The sequence below is a fragment of the Hemiscyllium ocellatum genome, chromosome 31, assembly GCF_020745735.1.
Source record: "Hemiscyllium ocellatum isolate sHemOce1 chromosome 31, sHemOce1.pat.X.cur, whole genome shotgun sequence".
NCBI lineage: Eukaryota > Metazoa > Chordata > Chondrichthyes > Orectolobiformes > Hemiscylliidae > Hemiscyllium > Hemiscyllium ocellatum.
In genome coordinates this window covers 49,886,068-49,899,174 of record NC_083431.1, presented here as the reverse complement: position 1 = coordinate 49,899,174, position 13,107 = coordinate 49,886,068, and the positions used below count along the sequence as shown (strand labels likewise).

At 45.6% G+C, this 13,107-nt stretch overlaps 1 protein-coding gene and 2 pseudogenes across 2 annotated transcripts in view; all 3 read left to right on the top strand.

Moving 5' to 3' along the window:
• LOC132830323 (protein spinster homolog 3-like) overlaps positions 1-13,107 on the top strand; it is a 142,416-nt gene that overhangs the window by 41,668 nt on the left and 87,641 nt on the right. For both annotated transcript variants that reach the window (XM_060847931.1, XM_060847932.1), the window contains exon 6: positions 1,151-1,293. In XM_060847931.1, the coding sequence (XP_060703914.1) occupies positions 1,151-1,293 (143 nt within the window). The remainder of the gene's footprint in view (positions 1-1,150; positions 1,294-13,107) is intronic.
• Positions 4,444-4,552, top strand: LOC132830676 (5S ribosomal RNA; annotated as a pseudogene).
• LOC132830668 (5S ribosomal RNA) lies at positions 12,453-12,561 on the top strand (annotated as a pseudogene).

The window sequence follows — 13,107 nt, the reverse complement described above, 5'->3', positions numbered from 1 at the left end:
CAAACCTTCCAGTCTCAGTGACATCCTTGTAAACCTTTTTGCTCCCTTTCCAGTTTAATAACACTGTATAGCAGGAGGACCAGAATTGTACACATTATTCCAAACGTGGCCTTACCTTGTTCAGCTGAAACATGGCATCCCCAATCCCTGTACTTGCCGATGTGAATTGGCAGGCTTTATCCTCTCTCCCCTCAATTATCAATTCCACTAATATCAAATGTAGAAATTGAGAGAGATATAACATCTTGTATAAAGTTATAATTCAGTCTGTGATATGCTAATAAAGTCATGTACAGGAAATGATGCAATGTCACATGATCTTGCCCTCTCTCTCCCATAGTCTGGTGGTCAGATTAAGCCACAATGAAAAGTTTCACAGATAACATTAGTGCTTCCCTTCTCTCTGTAAATATTCTCTGCAGCAGAATTACACCAAGAATATAAGCTGCTGGTTTGCTGTTGGCCATTTTGTTTTATTGTCAGCACAATCTTGAGGAAGTGGACCCTTTATTCCCTCTAATTGGGAGTGCCCAACTGTGTGATGAAGGTTGTACTAAATAACAAAACCATTCCTTATGTGAATTATTGGCTGCAAGGACACCCCAACATTGAGGGAGAGGGTAGACATTGTGTCAGACTTCGACAATATACAGTGCTTCCAAGTCTCACAACAAGCTGATTAACATGGAGCTGGGGCCTGACTTGGTGCAGACACAGTCGGCATATGTCAAAGGGAACAGGTACCTATGAATATGTTCATGTGAAAGCATTCTATATGTTGTCTGTATGTAGCCTCGTACACTGTCTTCTCCTCAGTGAGACTAGCAAAACAGGAATGAGGAACACCGAATGATTCAGGTGTTTGATTCTGTTTTAGATTTGTAGGAGCAACAGCATGTTACCCAAACAACAATGCTGATCCTGCTCCATCTCTAGTCTGGGCCGAGCTGAGCCAGAAATGTGAGACAAAATTCTTGGGCATACATTCTGGGATAGTTGTCCACTAAGCATCACTCTAGGTTCAAATCATCCTCACAGAAATTGTAGATATGAAAAAAACAACCATTGTAGATATGAAAACAAACACTGATTTCTGAAATGGTTTGAAATATTTAAATGGGCAATACATTCTATTGGCTCCCTTCCCCAGGTGACCCCGTGTGTAGGAGTGGTGGTTCTCATCTTACTCATTCTCTTTGTTCCGAACCCTCCGCGAGGAGCCTCCGAACAGCGCACAGACTCACCCGAATCCAGGACCTCCTGGCTGCAAGATGTCAAATACCTGTTCACAAAGTAGGTTCTTCGTGTATTCTGTGAAACAGTGGTGTGGTGGGGGGAGGGGGGGGCAGCATTTTATTTTTAAACATTGCAAGAGGCACTACACCAATGCAGATTGCTGGTGTGGCTGGGAATCTGCCTGTGCCAAGCATGAAATCATAGAATGTTCCAGCACATTCTGGCCATTCCACACCTTCCAGCTTTAGCTTGTATTTCTTTCCGCATCAATCACTTAACCCAATGCCCAGTCCTGCTCGCCACTGACTTCTCAAAACTCCTCTACTTTTAACCTCCTCTCCTTTAATGTTCTTTTGAATCCCACTCACCATCTCTCTCCCAGACCCTTTCATTCTTAAGCATCTAATATTCTTTGAACAAATGCACATTCACTCTGTGTCATCAGCTTTCAGCAAAGAATTCAACAGCTTGGCCAATTTCTATGGAAAAAAAACCCTTTGTAGCCAGCGAGGTGTTGGGAGAATCGGTGCTGGGTCCACTGCTTTTTCTCGTTTGTAGAAATGATTTGGATGTGAACATACGAGGAACGGTTAGTAAGTTTGCAGATGATATCAGAATTGGAGGTGCAGTGGACGGTGAAGAGTATAACTGAACCTTGATCAGACAGGCCGCGGGGCTGAGGAATGGCAGATGAAGTTTAATTTAGATAAATGTGAGGTGCTGCATTTTGGAAAGGCAAATCAGGGCAGGGCTAATACACTTAACAGTAAAGTTCAAAGTTTGTGAGAAGATTTGTAGCTCAGGTGCGTGTTGTTGTGGTTCTGTTCGCCGAGCTGGGAATTTGTGTTGCAGACGTTTCGTCCCCTGTCTAGGTGACATCCTCAGTGCTTGGGAGCCTCCTGTGAAGTGCTTCTGTGATGTTTCCACCGGCATTTGTAGTGGTTTGTCTCTGTCGCTTCCGGTTGTCAGTTCCAGCTGTCCGCTACAGTGGCCGGTATATTGGGTCCAGGTCGATGTGCTTATTGATAGAATCTGTGATCAATCAATAAGCACATCGACCTGGACCCAATATACCGACCACTGCAACAGACAGCTGGAACCGATAACCGGAAGCGGCAGATTCAAACCACTATAAATGCTGGAGGAAAGATCACAGAAGCGCTTCACAGGAGGCACCCAAGCACTGAGGATGTCACCTAGACAGGGGACAAAACGTCTGCAACACAAATTCCCAGCTCGGCGAACAGAAACACAACAATTAACAGTGAAGTCATAGGGAGTGTTGCTGAACAAAGAGACCTTCGAGTGCAGGTTCATAGTTCCTTGAAAGTAGAGGTGCAGGTAGATAGAATAGTGAAGAAGGCGTTTGGTATGCTTTTCTTTATTGGTCAGAGTATTGAGTACAGGAGTTGGGAGGTCATGTTGCAGCTGTACAGGACATTGGTTAGGCCACTGTTGGAATATTGCATGCAATTCTGGTCTCCTTCCTATCGGAAAGATGTTGTGAAACTTGAAAGGGTTCAGAAATGATTTACAAGGATGTCGCCAGGGTTGGAGGATCTGAGCTACAGGGAGAGACTGAACAGGCTGGGGCTGTTTTCCCTGGACCGTTGGAGGCTGAGGGGAGACCTTAGAGAGGTTTACAAAATTATGAGGGGGCATCGATAGGATAAATAGACAAAGTCTTTTTCCTGGAGTCGGGGAGTCCAGAACTAGAAGGCATAGATTTAGGGTGAGAGGGGAAAGATATAAAAGAGACCAAAGGGGCAACTTTTTCACGCAGAGGGTGGTATGTGTATGGAATGAGCTGCCAGAGGATGTGATGGAGGGCGGTACAATTGCAACATTTAAGAGGCATTTGGATGGGTTTATGAATAGGAAGGGTTTGGAGGGATATGGGCTGGGTGCTGGCAGGTGGGAATAGATTGGGTTGAGATAGCTGGTCAGCATGGACGGGTTGGACCGAAGGGTCTGTTTCCATCCTGTACATCTCTTAGACTGTATGACTCCTGTTAAAATTGTTAACTGATAGATACTGCCGGACAAGCAATTGCTTTGTATTAACTGTAATCAAAACTGCATTGTCTTCTAATTAACATTACGCTGCTGTACCCGTATAAAACTGACTGGACATACTGCTCGGGCAGGAGAATCCTTGACTTAACTGGGCAAAGTGTCTGTTTTGTATCAGTCCAGTCAATTTCTCCTCCCCACCATATCGTGAGAAATAAACCAGTGTTCGTCAATTTCACAAGATTAGTGTGTGGCCTTCATTCGTAATTGGATAATTCTCCAACAGCAAGAGTTTTCAATTTTATGTCTGTATCAGTGGGTCAGCTTCCCGCTGCCTCAGCTCATCTGCTGCTCAGCCTTTATTAATAAACCCTTTTATTAATAATTACCGAGACAGGATTCAGGGTGACCTGACAGAGGTGATCAGGATTATGAAGCATTCTAACAAAGTGGATTGTGCAAGGTTGTTTCCATTAAGCCAATATTGTACGTGCTCAGATTTAAGACAATTGTAAAAACTAGACAGGAGAATAATGTCATACAGCACAGAAACAAACCCTTCAGCCCAATTTGTCCATGCCAGCCAGATATCCTAAATTAATTTTGTCCCATTGCCAGCAATTGACCTATATTACTCTAAATCCTTCCTATTCATGTATCCATCTAGATCCCTTTTAAATATTGTTATTGTACCAGCCTCCAACACTTCCTCTGCCAACTCATTCCATACATGCACCACCCTCTGCACGAAAACGCTGCCCAATACATACCTTTTAAATCTTTTCCCCCTCACCTTAACCCTATGCCTTTAGGTTTTGAACTTCCGCCACTCTCAGGGTAAAGACATTGTCTATTCATCCTATCCATGCCACTCATGATTTTATAAACCTCTATAAGGTCACCCTTCAGCTCCTGATGGTACAGGGAAACCAACGCAGCCGATTCAGCCTCTCCCTATAGCCCAAACCCTCTAAACCTGGCAACATCTTTGTCTGTTTCTTGAAAGATTTTGTAAACTGCATCAAGAGTGAACATTAATGTCAGTGGGTCCTGATCAGGTTCAAGTGGGGAGTAATTTCAAACTCTGTTAAAGCTCAGCACTTGACTGTTCATCAAAGTGAAAGAAAGTGAATGTAATATAAATGGGTAGCTATACTGTGTGCCTTTAAGGAACCATAAATGCAGGGTGTAAGTGCCTACGGCCATACTAGTCTGAAAACGTCTGATCTCGGAAGCTAAGCAGACTCAGGCCTGGTTAGTACTTGGATGGGAGACTGCCTGGAAATACCAGGTGCAGTAGGCTTTTGCAGCCACTAGAGGCTGCTCACAGCTTTGCACTCTCACCCTCCCATTCATCAAGCAACGTCCTTTTAACTCCTCACTCCCTCTCTCTATCTCACTTTTGCACTCAGTCGGCAATTTCTTTCTGCGTTCTCCTGCTGTACAGAATGAAACTGACAGGGTGAAAGAAGAGAAATTAAGAATAGGTTCGACTAGATGTAGACTTTCTCCAGCTGAGCTGAGTGTGTTTGTGAGCTGCCATTGGTCTGGAACCCTAGCTCCATGTTTGCTCTTGTCTGATTCTGCTCTCTCAGAATGGGTCTGGTGCCCATCAATACAGCCTTAACCTTCCTCTCACCGACTTCATCTTTGGGTCACCATGTTGTGCCAATTCACACCGGTCTGTGAAGGTCATTATGTTGAATGACACACCCATGTCTCTCTGATGTTCTCCATCTGCTGTCATCATTCGAACAGATGCCACCTATCGACCTGACCGAAGTAATCTGCTGTATGGAGTAGGTTAATTCATCAGAATCTTTAGCTCAATTCTCTCCGTTGGTTATCGGTGTTTCCTTGAAGCCATGTCCGTGTGTAAAATGCAGTGAGAGCTCTGCTGTCCCTGCACTGGAGGGACCTTGTGCTCCTTTGCATGATGTCCTTCATTGTATTGCATTCTGTCCTCCTCTTCACGATTGTTATGGCCTTTGGTCGAGAACTATCTCTCATGATTCCTCACATACTGAAGCAATGCATACTCAAATACATGAGGATCTGGGCGGTATCCAGACTTGGGCTGACAAGTGGCAAATAACATTGGCACCACATGAATGCCAGGAAGTGATCATCTCCAATAAGAGACAACCTAACCACCCAATCCCTGACATTCAGTGGTGTTACCAGCAGTAACTGGTAGGTATTCATGTCAGAACGGACCGGGCCTTACACTGTGATGTAATCTCTGGTGGGACATCACTGGCTGGACCAGCATGTATTGCCTGTCCCGAGTTGCCCTTAAGAAGGTGGTGTTGGTGAACTGCCTTCTTGAACTGCTGCAGTCCACCTGCTGTAGGTAGTCCCACAATGCCATTAGGGAAAACAAAATCCCAGGATTTTGAACCAATGACATTGAGGAAATGGTGATATATTTCCAAGCTTGGAGGGGAGGTTGCAGGCAGTGGCGGTCTCATGTATCTGTAGCCCTTGTCCTTCTCGATGGAAGTGGTCGTGGGTTTGGAAGGCACTGTTTGAGAATCTTTTGTGAATTTCTGCAATGCATCTTATAGATAGTACACACTGCTGCTACTGAGTGTTGGTGGTGCAGGGTGTGGTTGATTGTGGATGTGGTGCTAATCAAGTGGGGACTGCTTTGTCCTGGATGGTGTCAAGCTTCTTGAGTGTTGTTGGAGCTGTACTCATCCAGGCAAGTGGGGAGTATTCCATCACACATCTGACTTGTGCATTCTAGATGGTGGACAGGCTCTGGGGAGTCATGAGATAAGCTCCTCACTGTGGTATTCCTCGTCTCTGACCTGCTTTCGTCAACACAATATTAATATGGCTAGTCCAGTTCTGTTTCCGGTCAATGGCAACACCCCAGGATGTTGATAGGAGGGAACTACGCGTCCTACGTCTTTAATAAAAACATCTTTTAATTCCACAAATTGATAGGATTGTGCAGTCTTAGTTGTGGTGGTCATATAATGGTCAGTAGACTCTTTCCCACCCTATATTGAACTTGAATCTGTTGCTGTATTCCTCAAAGTCCCTTTTAACTTGCTCCTGACTCAAATGGAACCAGCCCCTTCTCCAGTGCTGAGCCACCCTCTCACTTTGCTCACCATCGTCTTTTCAGTTTCCATAAGGTGGTGCCCATCTTCACCTGCCCATAAACAGCATCTCGAAGGAGCAGCAAGGTACAGCTGCCCATTGTATGTAAGTTGGTGAGTGTGTACATGGGTGTGTGTTAGTGTGAGCTGTGCTAAGAGAGGGCGGATGGGTTACAGGTGCAAGTTGCTGGGTAACGTTATGATCTTGAGGCTGAAATGGTGACCTGGCTGGAAGGTGGGGAGGAATGGCAGCACATGGAAACAAGGTTGTGGTGTTTGTAAAAGTTGTTTGTAAACAGACAGGGAATCACATGTTCAGAAACCATGTGTTCCCGAGAGTGGGCAATGTTAGTGATCAGATATTGGTGTGAGGGAGGGAGGGATGGAGTTAACATCTGGTACAACAAAGGTAGTTTGGAAGTTGTATGTGAGACAGTGACAAATGCTGAAACCCGTGGCCCCTTCTTTGTGATTTATCCCCTGACCTATTTGGAGAAATTGTTCATTGACAGGGGTGAAGGATCTTTGGGAATGTGGGGCTGGCAGGAAAATGGAGTTAAGACCAGATTGGGATGAACATTGATTGTGTTGAGAGGCCTCCTCCTGTCTGACTTGTGATGTTGTGTGATCTTGTGGGGAAGGTAAGAGTTGCAGGGTGTGTCTGTCAGAGCAGAAGGAAGGAGAAAAAGTTGGTGGGCAAGAGGAAAGAAATACTGCGATATCAATGTGCACCTTCAGTTAAATGCTATACAGCACAGAGGAGAATGAGGACCAGAACCATGTGTCTGTATGGAGCCAGCACTGTAGGTTATAAGTACCTATGGCCATACTAGTCTGAAAATGCCTGATCTTATCTGATCTTAGAAGCTAAACAGACTCAGGCCTGGTTAGTACTTGGATGGGATTCTGCCTCCTCACAGCTTTGCACTGTCACATGCCCATTCATCAAGCAACGTCCTTTTAACTCCTCACTCCGTCTCTCTGTCTCACTTTTTCTTGCCCTATTTCATTGTTCACCTTCTTCCCCCAATACACAAACACACCATTACTGCTTGAGATTGGAGCAAACGCACCAGGAACACCAGAGCAGCAGGTGTTTTATTGAAGAGCACAAACGGTGGTTTTTGTCAATTGATGCCTCACTTTCGATGATCCCACTTCCCTGATCGATGTCAGTGTTACCCTGTTTTCTAACAATCGTCTAACTAGTGGTGTGGATAGGGCCTAAAAGCAACAAAGGTGTGGTGAGGGCTTGTCAGGTGAAGGGAGTTTGACAGTATCTGCACTCACCAGTCGAGTTCATACCACGGTGTATCGATATGGTTAAGGCAGGAAGAATGGGTCAGCAAACACAGCAAGTTCAATCCTTGTAATGATGATTATTACACATCAGCGACAAATAATAAGATAAGTGCAAAGAGAATTTGCCAGGTACAAATATCAAGGCTTATTATCTGAACAGGCGAAGTCTTCACAAAAAGATGGGCGTAATAATGGCACAAATGGTTCGATCTAATTGACATCACCGTGCCTTGGTTACAAGTTGTCCAAGGCAGAGAAATAAAATTTCTAGAGTGCAGACTATGAACAATAGTAAGGTGGAATTTGGAGAGGGGAGTAGCCCCTGACATTTAAGGATGACAGGAGGACATTAGTGAGTAAGGATATTATTTTTGGAAATCTTATCTGTGTTGCTGTAGACAGGCGGGTCTTACTGCCCGTCCTTCAGAGGTAAGTAGCATCAGAGAGTGAGCTAGGCTTGAGGATCTCTGAATTCAGGAGGTCTCACTCCACTTGGACCCACAAGCAGACTGGCAAACCCAGTCAGTGTGCATGCTGGGACACGTGCTGAGTAGGACACAGATTGGCCTGGGGTATATGGGTGACCTTGAGGGACATAGAGTCATAGAGGTGTAGAGCATGGAAACAGATCTTTTGGTCCAACCTGTCCATGCCGACCAGTTATCTTGACCCAATCTAGTCCCACCTGCCAGCACCCGGCCCATATTCCTCCAAACCCTTCCTATTCATATCCCATCCAAATGCCTCTTAAATGTTGTAATCGTACCACCCTCCACCAGCTCATTGCATACAACTACCACCCTCTGTGTGAAAAAGTTGCCCCTTAGGTCTCTTTTATATCTTTCCTATCTCACTCTAAACCTATGTCCTCTAGTTCTGGACTCCCCGACCCCAGGGAAAAGACTTTGTCTATTTATCCTATCCACGCTCCTCATAATTTTGTAAACCTCCATAAGGTCACCCCTCAGCCTCCGACGCTCCAGGGAAAACAGCCCCAGCCTGTTCAGTCTCTCCCTGTAGCTCAGATCCTCCAACCCTGGCAACATCCTTGTAAATCTTTTCTGAACCCTTTCAAGTTTCACAACATCTTTCCGATAGGAAGGAGACCAGAATTGCACGCAATATTCCAAAAGTGGCCTAACCAATGTCCTGTACAGCCGTAACATGACCTCCCAAGTCCTGTACTCAATACTCTGACCAATAAAGGAAAGCATACCAAACACCATCTTCACTATCCTATCGACCTGCGACTCCACTTTCAAGGAACTATGAACCTGCACTCGAAGGTCTCTTTATTCAGCAACACTCCCTAGGACCTTACCATTAAGTGTGTTAGCTCTGCTAAGATTTGCTTTCCCAAAATGCAGCACCTCAGGAATGATTGATCTAAGTTGGGCCATTTATAGTAGCTCATTTTTCTGCCATTCTTTTATGATTGCACTGTTCATCAACACAAACTGGACAATTGAACTATTCCCTTACTTCCTGTTTATTACAGGAAATAAGTTGTCCTTTGGCGTGCAATAGTGAATTGGCTTTATTTTTCAATTAATTTGAATACTAATTGGTGTAAGGGCCCACATTTCCTGGAGTGTAAACTGGAAAATGGAAGTTGCTACATTACTGTATGTACTAGAAAGTTTGATTCCAACTTGAAGGTCAAGTGAAGTTGTGTGGCAGACAGGTTAGCTATCTACGTTCGTTACCGTTCAGAGGAGTGAAGTGGATACTTTGAATATGGCAGCAGAACTCTGAATAAAAACACCCTCTTACTACAGCCTTTTGGATTTGCTTTTAAAGTGCAGTTTCACAGACTTGCGAGGCAGTGCACTCAGATCCCTCTGCACTCTGTCTGTCACCCTCCCCTCTCTTCCGAGTGAAATCCAGGCTAAGAAAGCTAGAGATTTGATAGAAAAGATTCCAATACAACACCGAGGTACACCCAAACAGCTGCTGGATCATAGATCAAATCATTACTGCATGGACAATATTGGGACATCATTGCTAAACTGTGAGAAACACATCCCCTACCCCCATGCGGTCTGAAATTTGATTTACAGAATTGGTTTCTCCTTGACTATATTTTCCCCAAACAACTAATCTGCAGAAACGAGTGCTAATGGCTGGCACGTTGGCTTCAGTAGTTGCCGAGGGTAGTGTTCATTCTTGTCAGGGAGCTTGGTGCCACCTAGTCTGTGTGGGCTTTGTGGGGATTGAGTACCTGGGGAGACAGGGAATGTCCTCAGAGCTTCAGGAGCGATGATAGTATTGTGAGGTGTTCTCCAGTTTCCTCATTTCCCCTCCCCCCACCTTGTCTCAGTCGATTCCCTCAAACTCAGCACCGCCCTTCTAACCTGCAATCTTCTACCTGACCTCTCCGCCCCCACCCCACTCCAGCCTATCACCCTCACCTTGACCTCCTTCCACCTATCACATCTCCATCGCCCCTCCCCCAAGTCCCGCCTCCCTACCTTTTATCTTAGCCTGCCTGGCACACTCTCCTCATTCCTGATGAAGGGCTCTGGCCCGAAACGTCGAATTTCCTGTTCCTTGGATGCTGCCTGACCTGCTGTGCTTTAACCAGCAACACGTTTTCAGCTCTGATCTCCAGCATCTGCAGACCTCACTTTTACTCTTGTGAGGTAGAAAACCAGTTAGCAGATCATCTAGGTAGTGTATTCCTTCAGTTGGGAAACTGCTACGGTAATGTCTCATTTTACTGTTAGTTCCTGAGCTGAGTGTGGTCAAGTTGAGGTGCAGTGGCATTATGGGTAGGCTGTCTTTGACTAAAAACAGACATGGTTTCTGTGAGCAAGTAGTGGGTAGGCAAAGTGGTTTGCTTTTCTCCCACACTTACTAATGGGTCAAATCTGAGGTCATACTCTCAATTTAGGGTCAAATTTCAAACGAAGCCTCAAAGCAACTTGGCCTAATCTGAAGCCATTGCTAGGGAGAGGGATAGAGTTGGCAGTTAGGCCGCGCTGTTTAAGATGGTGAATGCAAATTTAAGTCTTCACAGTGATTATTAAGAAGTAATTTCTGCCCATATAGTTATTGGACATCAGACAAACCACCTACTGGTTTTGTGACAGTAGAAGTAAGGGAGATGCTGGTGAGTTGTCCAGGAAAAAGATGAATTGAAATGGAAAAAAGGAGTGTACAGAGTTGCTGCAGGATTCTGTGTTCCCTCGCTCCACCTCAGGTGAAAAACTGGCCCATTTCAAAAACTGTCTGCCCTGCCATTGTACTCTTCCAGATGTTGGGGTGGGAGAAGGGAATGGGATGGTGGGAGTACAGTATGACTGGCTCAGGATGAGACTTTTGCCTCCATCTGGGGAGGATGCCCCATCTCTGAGAGCTGCAGGCCAATCTGATTGGTCAGAGGCTCTGTCGTCACAGCAGCGCCGGCGATGAGCAGTGGCCACTCCTGGGACTGCAGCTAGTGCCCGAGGAAGAGGGCATCTTGGTGGTTGGACTAAAGCTGTGTCCAAGGTGTTTGGGCATGGGCCACTGTGGGCAAGGAGGGTGGCAGGCTAGGGTTAGCGGCAGATGAATACAGCAGGGCACCTCGAAAGGAGATGTAGCCCCGGATCCCTTTTCCCTGTGCCTGAAACCAATCCACCTCGTAAATGCTGCCAGGCTTGACCTGCTGTGTGCCAGTAGCGGTAGGGCATGGGATGGGATAGATCTGCGGCCATTTTTTTGCCAACAATAGGTCCAAAAGTGAGAGAGACTTTGAATGCAACATGTTTCCTTCCTATCGGAAAGATGTTGTGAAACTTGAAAGGGTTCAGAAAAGATTTCCAAGAATGTTGCCAGAGTTGGAGGGTTTGAGCTACAGGGAGAGGCTGAGTAGACTGGGGCTATTTTCCCTGGAGTGTCAGAGGCTGAGGGGGTGACCTTATAGAGGTTTACAAAATCATGAGGGACATAGATAGGGTAAGTAGACAAAGTCTTTTCTCTGGGGTGGGCGTTGGTTTAGGGTGAGAGGGAAAAGGTATAAAAGAGACCTGAGGGGCAATGTTTTCATGCAGAGAGTGGTACGTGTATAGAATGAGCTGCCAGAGGAAGTGGTGGAGGCTGGTACAATTGCAACATTTAAAAGGCATGTGGATGGGTATTTGAATAGGAAGGGTTTGGAGGAATATGGGCCGGGTGCTGGCAGGTAGGACTAGATTGGGTTGGGATATCTGGTCGGCTTGGACGAGTTGGACTGAAGGGTCTGTTTTTGTGCTGTACATCTCTATGACTCGATGTTGCTTTCATCCCAGCTCCTTAACATGGCAGACAGGTCAGAGGGTCTGCAATGGGTGAGGCATAGACTTCATTTTACCATGTTACCCCAAAACGACAGTGGAGAGTGGGAGGGGGAGGATGGAGGGAAAGCAGGAGGGGTATCATGGAATCTTGAGTGTCATCGTACAGCAAATCCTGCTGATGTCAGGGCAGCCATCTTTTATTGGTGTGCCTTTCACTCCATCCACGTGACCATGTATGACCTTTGGCATGTGACCTGTGGGGCACCTTTCCAAATGATTGTTGACATTGTTCCAAACTGCATTCATGACATTTCCATTGCTCAATTTTGTCTGTTTCTTGAAAGATTTTGTAAACTGCATCAAGAGTGAACATTAATGTCAGTGGGCCCTGATCAGGTTCAAGTGTGGAGTAATTTCAAGCTCTGTTAAAGCTGAGCACTTGACTGTTTATCAAAGTGAAAGAAAATGAGTGTAATATAAATGGGTATCTGTACTGTGTGCCTTTAAGGAATCATAAATGCAGGGTGTAAGTGCCTACGGCCATACTAGTCTGAAAACGCCTGATCTCGGGAGCTAAGCAGACTCAGGCCTGGTTAGTACTTGGATGGGAGACCGCCTGGGAATACCAGGTGCAGTAGGCTTTTTGCAGCCACCAGAGGCTGCTCACAGCTACGCACTCTCACCCTCCCATTCATCAAGCAACGTCCTTTTAACTCCTCACTCCCTCTGTCCGTCTCTCTGTCTCACTTTTTCTTGCCCAATTTCATTGTTCAACTTCTTCCCCCAATACACAAACACACCATTACTGCTTGAGATTGGAGCAAACGCACCAGGAACACCAGAGCAGCAAGTTTTTTATTGAAGAGCACAAACGGTGGTTTTTGTTAAGTGATGCCTCACTTTCGATGATCACATTTCCCTGATCGATGTCAGCGTTCCCCTGTTTTCTAACAACCGTCTAACTAGTGGTGTGGATAGGGCCTGAAAGCAACAACGTTGTGGTGAGGGCTTGTCAGGTGAAGGGAGTTTGACAATATCTGCACTCACCAGTCGAGTTCATACAACGGTGTATCGATATGGTTAAGGCAGGAAGAATGGGTCAGCAAACACAGCAAGTTCAATCCTTGTAATGATGATTATTACACATCAGCGACAAATAATAAGATAAGTGCAAAGAGAATTTGCCA